Source organism: Nematolebias whitei, chromosome 5 (genome assembly GCF_014905685.2).
Source record: "Nematolebias whitei isolate Nwh7 chromosome 5, NemWhi1, whole genome shotgun sequence".
In the NCBI taxonomy this organism is placed as follows: domain Eukaryota; kingdom Metazoa; phylum Chordata; class Actinopteri; order Cyprinodontiformes; family Rivulidae; genus Nematolebias; species Nematolebias whitei.
In genome coordinates, this window is record NC_056502.1 from 41,337,566 (window position 1) to 41,349,338 (window position 11,773).

The window sequence follows — 11,773 nt, forward strand, 5'->3', positions numbered from 1 at the left end:
CAAAGGACTTCATCAGTCTGAGGAGCCACAACAAACTCAGTCTTATAAATAGCACCTTACATAGTGGGTCAACCAGTTTGATGGTGCGCAGATGGTTCTGGAGTCCACCCTCTCCCCCGACAACTCTTTAAAAAAATGCATTATCATTCATTATTACGTTATCATTTTGGTATTTAGAAACACTGACTTTTTTATGAAACCATCAGAGCACCAACAAACTGGTTGACCCAGTATGACAAGGTACTGGTACTATTTATAAGACAGAGTTTGTTGTAGCTCCGCAGACTGATGAAGTCCTTTGGACGAAACATTTCAGCACAAAGAAACCATCCAGAGGACCTGACTTAACTTTGTTGGATTTTCTACCTGGATTATTGAGCATGAACTTTGATACAGTGAACAAAGATTGTGAAAGGTGACAAACGTGTCCTCTTTACTTTTCTGTGTTCAAACATGAACTCATCACAACGTACCTGAAAACAGTCTTGGTCTTGACCCCGAATAAGTAAGCGCAGATGCTGTGTGGTGCCAGACGAGTTGTTCCTTAGAACCAGCTTCTGTTGGCTACAAACAAGGCTGCTGGTGATTACAGGATGTGTTTCTGATGAAATATCTAAACCATTCGTTTCAAATTAAGAGCCCTAAGACTGAAGTCACTCCTCGTCTAGGATCAAGTTGAACTTGAATGTGGTTAAAAACACTCTGCTTTAGTGATTTTGGTGAAGCAACATTTACTAGAATCCAATGGGGCATTGTGTTGTAATAGTTTGAGGGAGAATACCCCTAAAGGCATTTCAGTCTTCTTTTATAAATAACGTTACACCAGCTTCAGCAGACTAAGATGGAACATGGAGCCTCGAGGCTCTTATTTTTAAACTAAGTGTTTTTTCTGTTGTTGTTGTTACCAAGCAGCAGTGACAGAACAAAAAGTGGAGTGTTGCCTACACAGCTCGTCCAAGGGTGACCCCGCCCCAGGCCACAAATTGCTTATTAGACAGGATTGGTGGGACGTCACTGGTCAGAGCAGGAGCAGGTTTTCCAGAGTCAGAAGGAAGAACTTCTCCTTTCAGCATCATCTCATACTGAGGGCCAGACGGCAGCACCAGCACGGTGAGAAGGCTGAGACAGAAAGACAAAAAGTTTAGTCCAGCACGTGACAGAGTCTCAGGTTTTCACAGGTACTCAGGAAAAAAGGTCATCCAGCTAATCAAGTCAAGTCAGATTCATTGATAGAGCACATTTAAAACAGAAACTGTTACCAAAGTGCTGAACAAAAATATCACAACATCAAATAAAAAGTACCAGGATATATTTACAGCACATGGAATAAAAATATAAAACAGAAAACATAATTAGAAACAATGAAATACTAAATCAGATCACGTTGTGTCAAAAGTCAAGGAAATAATAACAAAAAGCATAAACTCAGTCAGAAACAAAGAGCTACGGCTCAGTCAAAATAAATCTACTCTTGGATATGCTTAGAGTACCTACAAGTTACTACACCTGTTGGTTCAGAAAACTCTGTCAATCAGACCAGATTATTTAGTTTTAAATAAGAAGGTAAAAGCCCATGAGTTGTTTATTTACGTCCTCTGTGTCATCACAAAACTTGTTTAAAGTCTGCAGACAAAGCCTGCGGATTACTGGTACCTTTCTTTACATTCCTTGTTGCTTTGTGCTTTGAAAGACACGGTGATGTCGCGCTCTTCTCCGACACGCAGGGACAGTTCACCGGGCGTCACCGTAAAATCATCACCGCTTTCACTGATCTGCAAACAAAAAGAACAAACTCTGACAGGACATCTTTTTATGCTGAAAAGGAGTTATAAATTGGTTAAAGCAAACAAAGTACACAAGGGAAAAAAAGTCAGGAAAATAAATAAATTAAATAAAAAAACTTGAACACAAATTATGATTTTTGATTCATTGCTGCTGAAAGTGCAAGTTCTCAGTCCCAAATATCATAAAAATGTTACATAAATCTTCAATCTACGGTAATAAACAAACATTATAATCTGAATTACCTTGAGTTTCAGCTGAACATCGATGTTCCCTGCGTTCTTTAGTGGCACCGTCTGTTTACTGCATTTACCCACCGGGCCACAAAGATGAACAGTCTACATAAAAAGTACCGTAAAACAAAAAGACTTTCATTTTCTTGTAAGTTCACCTTAATACTCCGTAGTAACCTCTATGTTTTCCCCTACTTTATGCTAGTCTGAATATAATTTCATTATAATTCTTCAGATAAAGTATTTGACTTGTGGTTTTTTCACATCTTGCTGATCATCAAAAGGTACAATAAAACATAGAAAAAGGTTTTACAGGTCTAATAAAGCTAAAGTAAGGAAAGCTTTATCCTGTCTGAGAATGAACCAGATGACAGTTTTGTTACCTGCAGATCTTTAGGAGCATGGACCCTCGCAGTTCCAGATCTGGCTTGGAGGAGAACACTCCTGATAACACGACTTGGACCAGGAGAGTCCACTTCGATGTCCACCCGAGCACTGTACTCATCAGCTGGACCAAGCTCCCCTGAGAGGCAAAGTACCAAAGTAAGGGGCAAAAAAAGTAATGTTGTGGTTCTGCTACATGCACATGTCTTCAATACATGTTTTAATAGCTTTTCAAAGTATTCAGTCAAGTCTGATCACCTGAAGAGACCATGTACTTCTGAGGAGCCTTAAAATGAACCCAGACCATGAAGCTCTCAGGATCCTGAAAGAGTCCATCAGTTATCATTAAATCAAACTTCATATTTCACAACAGGCTAAACTAAATGTTGTCCATGTATGAGACACAAGCTGTTGGCAACATTAAAAATGATGGACATTTTAAATAACTGATCTTGACTTGGCCTGTAAGGACTTTGGACATTTGCACCTCTCTGTAGCTGGCATGCATCACATGATTGATGACGGAGGGAGGGGCCACGAGGGGGGCGTGTCCAGCCTGCTGTGCCGCCGCACACATCGTGGTAACAGGATGTTTGGAAAAGGTGAAGCATCGCCATGCTGCGGCATTCTGAAGAAATAAAACATGAAAAGGAAAACTCGAATACAGATTGCTCTGAGTGCTGTGTGTGAAAAGGCAAAACAGGTTGGTTCAAAAATGTGATTACAAAATAAAAATAATGATATAGCATACTTTCAAAACAACTACCAAAACTTCTTGACATTTGCTTTGCCATTGTCTAAAAGGTCATTGAGCTTCCACTGCATGATCTTATTTAAACCAGGAGATTTGTGCTCATAAGCAACTTGAAAATAAAAACGTGTTAATAATCCTTTTAATAGCTGCATCCTGGAGGCAGCTGCCACCAGAGGTCACCGTGTCACCATCACAAATCAACAAGAACAAGTCCGTAAGTCAAGCACAGTCAAATTTATTTATAAAGCACTTTCAAAAACAGCAGCTGTTACCAAAGTGCTTAACAATAAAAATGAATGGCAGTAATTAAAAAATAATAATAATAACAAATATTAATTAAAAGCATCCAAAGCAAAACAAAAACAATAAAATACTAAGTCAAATCACACTGTGTTAAAAGTCAGTGAAAACAGATGTGTTTTTAAAAAATAATTAAAAACAGGAAGTGAAGTTGCCTGTCTAATGTTGGGGGCAGATTGTTCCAAAGTTTAGGGCCCGTGACTGAAAAAGCCCGATCTCCTCTGAACTTCAACCAAAAGCAGCTGGTCCGATGATCTCAGTGCCCGAGAAGGAACATACAGGTTGCTGGTCATAAAATCTGAATATCAACAAAAAGTTGATTTATTTCAGTAATTCCATTCAAAAAGTGAAACTTGTATATTATATTCATTCATTACACCCAGACTGAGATATTTCAAATGTTTATTTTTTAAAATGTTCAAGATTATAACTGACAACTAATGAAAACCCAAAATTCAGTATCTCAGAAGATTAAAATATTACTCAAGACCAATTAAAAAAAGGATTTTTAGAAATGTTGGACAACTGAAAAGTGTGAACATGAAAAGTACGAGCATGTACAGCATTAGTAGTTAGTTGTTGCTCCTTTAGCCTGGATTACTGCAGCAGTGCGGTGTGGCATGGAGTGGATCAGTCTGTGTCTCTGCTCAGGTGTTATGAGAGTCCAGGTTGCTCTGATCGTGGCCTTCAACTCTTCTGAATTGTTGGCTCTGGTGTATCACATCTTCCTCTTCACAATACTCTATAGATTTTCTATGTGGTTAAGTTCAGGTGAGTTTGCTGGCCAGTTAAGAACAGGGATACCATGGTCCTTAAACCAGGTACTGGTAGCTTTGGCACTGTATGCAGGTGCCAGGTCCTGTTGGAAAATGAAATCTATATCTCCATAAAGTTGGTCAGCAGCAGGAAGCAGGAAGTGCTCGAAAACTTCCGGGTAGATGCTGCGTTGGCACCAGGTGTCCAATATTGAACCTTTTCACAATATTCTAATTTTCTGAGACTGAATTTGAGGTTTTCATTAGTCGTCAGTTATAATCATAAACATTAAAATACAAACATTTGAAATATATCAGTCTGTGTGAAATGAATAGAATATACAAGTTTCACTTCTTGAATAAAATTACTGAAGTAAAATTTTCATGATATTTTAAGTTTATGACCAGCACCTGTATGGTTGAATTAGGTCAGAGAGATTTGAAGGTGCAAGGCCAATTAGGCACTTAAAGTTCAACAGGAGAATTTTAAAATCTATTCTGGTACGTACTGGGAGCCAGTGAAGGGAGGACAAAACTGGTGAAATGTGCTCAAACTTTCGAGTTCCTCTTAAGAACCGAGCTGCAGCTTTTTGGACAAGCTGGAGACGTGAAAGAGAGACCTGACTGACCCCAGCATAGAGCACGTTACAGTAGTCCAGTCAGGTTGTAATGAATGCATGGACTAGTTTTTAAAGGTCAGATCTGGTCAACACTGACTTAAGCTTCACTATCTGCCTTAACTGGAAGAAGCTTTTTTGTAGAACAGAGTTATTCTGTTTATTAAACTTAAAGTCAGAGTCCAAACCCATCTCGAGATTTGTAACAGACTCTTAAGATATGGCTCAAGAGTCCAGGTTTACAGGAACAGAGTAGAGCTAGGGCTAAACACAATAACTTCAGTTTTCTGATCGTTGAAACTTAAAATATTTGAAGCAATCCATGCTTTAATGTCATCAAGACATTTTAACAGAGGATGAATGGAGCAGGAACTGTTAGGTTTTATGGGCCGATAAATCTGACAATCATCAGCATAACAATGAAAAGAAAACCATGTTTCTACAGGACAGACCCTAAAGGGAGCAGATAGAATGAAAACAGAAGAAGTCCTAGAGGAAGTACTGTTGACATCATAGCAACATGTACTGTTAACTCACAGCACTGATGACCAGTCGGATGGGTACTGTGGCGTGGGTTCTGTTCAGCACTCTCAGAGGAAGAGATTTAGCACTGCCTCCTGGCAACTCTCCAAAATCCAAACAGCCAGATTTGTTCACTTCGATCTAAAAACCAAAACTAAATGTGAGTGCGTCCTAATTAAAGTGCATACATCGTCATTTACACGTGGGATACTAACATTAAAGAACAGCAGTCACTTTCACGTTAAGCCATCTTAATAAATATCCACGGGCTTTCATCAAGCTGTAGGCTCTCACCTCTAAGGCAGGATTCTCTGCAACAGCAATAAGCACCACTCTTTTGGCAAAGAGATTTGCTCTGGCAGCCAACTCGGGTTCAGCAGAAGCTGGCCAGGAGCAAACATTGAGAACACACTGATAGACGCCAGGCTGTGGCGGGACGAACAACACTTTCTGCTCCTCTGTACTCTTGGGACCAATAATGGTTTTGTTTTTCACCATCAAGCACTGGTAAGGCAAGCTGTCCATCTGCAGGGGGAAAGTACAGGTGAAATTACTTTCTAAATAATGGTAACTATTAAAGCTGTGGTTCCATCCATCCATTAACTTCTGGTCACGGGGGCAGCAGCTTGAGCAGGGAGGTCCAGACATATTTTTGTTTTCCTTGAAATTGCTGCCAATTTAAACAAATCTTGCAAATCTTTGCTGAGCAACAAACCACAATGTTGTCCTGCTGGTGACACCTGAAGGTGAAGTTTAAGGATTTGTTGCAGGAAATTAATGAGGGGACTGAACAGGATCGGGGTTTATTACAGCAGGTTCAGGTTCAGACTTTAACTGTAGTCATTTAGAGTAAAACCTTTCATTTAAAAATTATTTATTGTGATAGACTCTTATGATACATGGTCAATACAAGAGAGCCCAGCCCTAATTACTGTGCTACAAATCACGTTCTCTGGCACATGAGCCCCAGCTAACCTTCTCTCCGTCAATGGCCAGGCCGGTGACGGTGATGGAAACTTGCTGCCATCTCTCAGACGGGTTGAAGAGGCTGAGGGAGGTCTGCGAGGCAATGCCCACACAGCAGGCATGAGGGAAGCGGAGCTCCTCAGGCACCACTACCTGACCTGAAGAATGAGAGAATAATAAAAGTTGAAGTTGCTGCAGGAGTACTTGTATTTAATCTGTACAAACATTTGCAGAACTCAAAATTACCTGCCCACCGATGATTAGTCAAGGTAAATAAATGTTCACTTGTAAAAAATAATAATCTGAATGTGTTTAACATTTTGCTTTTCGTTTGACTTTACAAAAAAAGAATACAGAAAACCTAAACTGCTGGTTTATAAACCTCGCATACAGGCATTCAGTTCATCGAGGCCGCTCGTCAGCAGAGGTTCTCCTCCATAATGACTGTATGCTTTCCCCATCATTCCCATTTCATGTTGACTCTGATGTGGTATGTGGAGGTGAGGAGGCCCAGCAGCGTCAGAACCGCCCAAGGGCCCTGCTGTCGGGTGAATGTGTCTCACATCGAGACCACTGTTCGGGAGCCCTACAAAGAGCACAGGGTTGGTAACAGAGCTTGCTTGGGTTCTTATAAAGTGCACCAGTTAAAAAAAATCTAAATACAGCCCATGTGCATGTTTTAGGGAATACCTAGAACAAAAGTAGATCTTTACATGGTTTACCGTTTTGACAATACATCAATTTATTTTTAAATAAAGAAAACTAAAACTTGCCTGTAGAAGACGCGCTGTAAAGAGTGTTCCCTGCAGGGCCCACATGAAATGGGTGCAATGCAGCTTCAGGTCCTAAATACTGAAGAGGTAACTGGGAGCGTCTAGTAAGGAGAGACTGAATATCTCCTTTGTGAGGAAGATCCATCATGCCCGGACACGGAGGCCTAAAGCTGGGGATGGGGGCATAATGAAGTCCCTGGGCTGAGTAGGGAGGAGGCAGGCTGAGGCCCCACTGCTGGGAGCCCTGAGGAGCGGCACAGTTCGTTTGTTGGATGTACAGGTTGCTGCTGTACCCCGAGTCCACTTTATGGAACTTCCTTATGTCAGACTCGGAGACATGCTTGTGGTTCCTGCAGCCTGCAGAAACGTCACCGGGACATCTGTGGTTACATTCACTCTGGCTGCGAGTGCAGCTCAGAGCAGACCCGCTGCGGGAGGGTTCTGGGCTTCTACGCTGCTCTGCTGGTAGGGGGTCCAGACTTCTAGAATGCTGAGGCGGCACATTATCAAGGCTTTTGGGCGCACCATTACTGTCCAGGTTTGGCTGTGCTTCTGCTTCTACAGGAGGAGTTGGACTGAATCTGATGATGGTAGTGCTCAAGGCCATAGTGGAGTCGTTCTGTAGACAAAACAACAGAACCATCAGTACTTGTGTTTTCATCATTAAAAGCTTTTTAAGAAAGATCCAAATGACAAATTCAAATTTAGACAAAAATAACTCAATTTATTGTCTTTTTAAACTTGTTTCTTTTTATTTAAAATGTAATAACTTTAAAATATTTGTATATAAAACTGTAGCATCACGAGAAGGATTATTTAGAAACAAACCAACAAAGCTTTTAACCCTAATGTCCTACAGGTCTGTCTACAGTCATTTCACCAAAGGTCAAACAGAAGAGTCCGTCCTGCAGTACCTGCTTCCGTTCAGGGGTAGGCACAACTGTGCCCTCATTCACTGAAATGTAAGTGAGCCTGCTAAGACTGGGGCTGGAACAGGCAGACTCAGGAGAACGATCTGGACCTGGACGTCTGTCAGCAAGACCTCTGCTGGATGAAGAAGGTGACTGCATGCTGCAGAGAGAAAGAAAGAAAAAGTGCAAATGACACGATCCATCTGTTGTAAACCGGCAGCAGCAAGTTACACCGTGATTAAGAGACACTGTGCTACCTGTCAGCACTAGGAATGGAAGTCTGACTTGGAGAGGAGTGAGTAAGAGGAGATGTAGATGGTCTAAAGCTGCAAGTGGTCTCTTCCACACATGGCTCTGGAACACTATTCATCAATCCTAAGGAACAAACGGTAAAAGTTACAAAAGATTCAATGTCACCAACTCCACTAATGTTCAAGTCATTATTACTGGCTGTTACGCACTAGAAGGGGGACTTTGTGGAGGTTGATGATTTTGGCAAGTGGAGCCAGCTGGTTTCTCAACAGATTTGAGAGAAAACGGAACATTTATATTCCCTGATGCTTTCTCCTGTGGAAAGTCCCCAGGTCTGTCTTGGAGCTCCTGACCTACGCTCCTCAGCCTCTGGCTTGAAGGAGAAGCAGCTTTGAGGCCAAGAGGACCTGACTGCTGTTGACTCCCATGTGGGGAGGTCCTGGATAAGCTTTCATGGTTGTGATCAGAAGAACTAATATTTGTTGTTGTGAGGTCCATGTCTCCCAGCTTGACATCACTTTGTAAAATGGTTTTACCTGAAAACCTACTAGTTCTGGTTAAAGCAGCAGCGTTGTCACAAGCCGTCCGTTTGTCTGGAGAAGCTCTGACAGGGGAAGACTGTCCCAAATCCACAGGCTTTTTAGAAGACCTGAGAGATGGTTGAGGACGAGGAATGGAGCTTTTCTTAGAGCTGCTGCTCTTTGCTGCCAACCGTTCATCAGAAAGTGGAACTGCAGAAGAGCTTGCAAGTGACACGTCCCCTTTCTTGTCTTTCTCCTCAGCCTTTGACCTTGAAGAAACCTCTTGATGCTCACGGTCCTGTTTGGCTGAATGTTCTGCCTGACAGTTCCTCTGTGAGCGGCTCAGGCTGTCAGCCCAACCACTCCAGTCAAAAGTCACGTGTCCGTCAGAGGACTCACTGGAACCAGACCGCTTGTTCTTCTTCAGGTATTTCTCCATGTTAAAGGCACCAACGTCTCCAGCACAGATGCTTCTCTGAAGAGTCTCTGTGAGTGCACTCTGATGCAGCTGAGGCAGGATCTGCCAAAGAAGCACAACAGTGGATTTAATCATCATCTTTAATCATTTTCAGCTAAAATTTTATAAAGATAAAATTTCATTAGCTTTTACCAGCTGGTCTCGTTAAAGCCACAACAGTCGACAAATGTAGCCATTTTTCTAGTGTTTGTGAGTTGTATTTGTATGCTTCATCTCCACATCACTAAATGATTGTTTGGAGGTTAATGTAACTCAAACCTATCAGGGTTTTCAAAGAAAAACAGCAAATATTCCCCAAACTGAGTTTACAGCTCAATTTGATCCGTTATAAAATGATGCTGTTGGAAAGTAGAATGTCTGCACAGCTCAATGCACATCGCAGCACAAACGCTTGCTTTTAATGATGATCTCCTTTTAAATGACTCCAAACCATCCTACTTCTGTCAACTCTTGTCCTCGCAGCTTTGAGTCCTCGCTTCATTTAAAGAGAGAAGAACTTTAGCTTTTTGCTTTCAACCTGGTGTCTCCACTTCACTTGTTGTCACTCTGTTACATCCAGCGATGATCTTAAGTTAATATCTGTCGCCCTCAGGTCCATCTGAAGTGCACTCGACAAGCTTTGGATCGACTCCTAATTGTTGGCAACAAAACAAGTTTTTCCTGACTTCTTGCATTTAATACAAAGATGTGTAAATCTTAGGCTTTTGGTAGTGAATGTTGTGCATTTAGTGGTTATATTTAAATCATAGTTGATGCACATATACCAAAAAAATCAAATCCATCCGTCTTCTTTAAATCAAAACAGAATTGTTTCTTATTTTGACAGCTATTATGGCTTTAACCTAAAAACTAAGTCAAATTCAAGTATCCTGATGCATGCTCAATAATCCAGGTAGAAAAATAAAATTAAGTCAGGTCCTCTGGACAGGTTCAAAAAACAAAAAGTCTTTCATCCAAAGGACTTCTTCAGTCTAAAGAAAGAAGTCTTTCGGATGAAAGACAAAACGTTTATTTTTTATTTTTTAACCCGTCCAGAGGACCTGACAGCTTTTTTTTTTTTTTTAGCTCAAATTCAAGTAGTTTTTTTTAGCATTGTCGCTGGATTTTTAAGACTTTGCAGCACCAAAACGGTAATTAAAAAATACATGCATTATATTTTTAGATTGAATATTTTGTGCTATCTGCTCAAAATGATTTTTTTTTTACTTTCTTGCTCCATAAATGAGCATTATAATCCTTCAACAAAAACATAAAAGCTTGTAACTCCACTCAGGCTTACATGTGCAGCTGCAGAGACTTCCTTTGTGCTGCATCCAGTAGACTCTGGATAGTTCCTTGTCCTACTCTTCTTGGACAGATCCACAATCATGGCAGCCAGCTGCGATGGGTCAGTGCTGACGGATGCATTTGCAATGGCTGAAGCAATTGTGCTAATACTTAGCATCAGCTGGCTGCTGTTGCTCTCGGGGGACAAACCATTTGGGGTACCCAGACTCGACTCAGATGTTGAGGCCTGACTGTGTTCAGACAGAGCAGCTCTGACAGTATGCTCCTAAACACAAGTGCAGTCAGAATACATAACATTTTACATTGAATGCATGAATAATGATGTTCTAATATTGACAAAAGATCCATTTACCTGGGATTCAGACAGTTCTGGAGCAGTAACCCCTTTTGGTGGCATCCTTTCACCTGGTGCATTAACAGTTTTGTCCAAGTCCTCTGGAGGGAGACGATCATGAGCAGAAAAGCAGAAAGTGAGTCGTTACATATTTAGAACAGATTTGATTTGATTTATCCTGAGCCATTCTGCAAACACACCTGGGCTGAGTGTTTTGTCCACTGTGGGATTGTTTGGAGAACTTTCTCCAGGGGAGAACTCCGAGAGGTTAATGAGGGGGAATGGTTCCCTCTTCTCTGGAGAGGCAATGTCGTACCCGAAGGATGGCTGGAGAAGAACAGCATGAGTTCAATGGTTCATTGCACGTTAGACTTTCTCTTCTGAAAAAGTTTAGAAGCTAAAACTAAACAAATGTAAATTCATGTAAACAATTTATTTATATATTTCTATCTGAAGAATTTCTGCTAGTACACATGTGCAGAGAAACTGCCTTGTGATTGGCATAGGACAGGTTTTTTTTTTTTGGCGTATTTAGCCGTGACCAGCTAAATGGTCAAACAGTTTAAAAAAATGATTTTATTAAAATAAAAATAAAAAAGGTCAGTAAAGGCATCCTATATTGAGTTGGAAGCAGTTGATTTCTGTGGAGAAATTCTCACATAGACAAAGACGTTAACATAGCTGTATGAACAATCTGTAAGATGCAACAAAGTGAAGTCAGGTCCTCTGGACGGACTCTTCTTAGTGGAAACATTTTTCTTTTATTCAAAAGACTTCTTCAGTCTATAAGATGTGTAGAGGACTCGGCCTCCGACCAAAACCTGCCTCTGAAGACCTTCATGGGACAGGAACTGTTATTTCATTGATTTGAATCCAGAAATACAAATTAGCTCATCCAGAGACT

At 41.0% G+C, this 11,773-nt stretch overlaps 1 protein-coding gene across 1 annotated transcript in view; it reads right to left on the reverse strand.

Moving 5' to 3' along the window:
- Positions 1 to 11,773, reverse strand: part of cep192 (centrosomal protein 192) — a 62,922-nt gene that overhangs the window by 24,105 nt on the left and 27,044 nt on the right. The window contains exons 17-34 of the mRNA XM_037677175.1: positions 11,070 to 11,196; positions 10,888 to 10,970; positions 10,528 to 10,800; positions 8,459 to 9,290; positions 8,255 to 8,372; positions 8,001 to 8,157; positions 7,087 to 7,705; positions 6,696 to 6,899; positions 6,323 to 6,471; positions 5,642 to 5,872; positions 5,363 to 5,488; positions 2,887 to 3,027; positions 2,658 to 2,721; positions 2,399 to 2,538; positions 2,028 to 2,120; positions 1,654 to 1,772; positions 946 to 1,119; positions 474 to 564 (exon numbers count right to left, since the gene is read on the reverse strand). Coding sequence (XP_037533103.1) covers positions 474 to 564; positions 946 to 1,119; positions 1,654 to 1,772; positions 2,028 to 2,120; positions 2,399 to 2,538; positions 2,658 to 2,721; positions 2,887 to 3,027; positions 5,363 to 5,488; positions 5,642 to 5,872; positions 6,323 to 6,471; positions 6,696 to 6,899; positions 7,087 to 7,705; positions 8,001 to 8,157; positions 8,255 to 8,372; positions 8,459 to 9,290; positions 10,528 to 10,800; positions 10,888 to 10,970; positions 11,070 to 11,196 — 3,741 coding nt within the window. The remainder of the gene's footprint in view (positions 1 to 473; positions 565 to 945; positions 1,120 to 1,653; positions 1,773 to 2,027; positions 2,121 to 2,398; positions 2,539 to 2,657; positions 2,722 to 2,886; positions 3,028 to 5,362; positions 5,489 to 5,641; positions 5,873 to 6,322; positions 6,472 to 6,695; positions 6,900 to 7,086; positions 7,706 to 8,000; positions 8,158 to 8,254; positions 8,373 to 8,458; positions 9,291 to 10,527; positions 10,801 to 10,887; positions 10,971 to 11,069; positions 11,197 to 11,773) is intronic.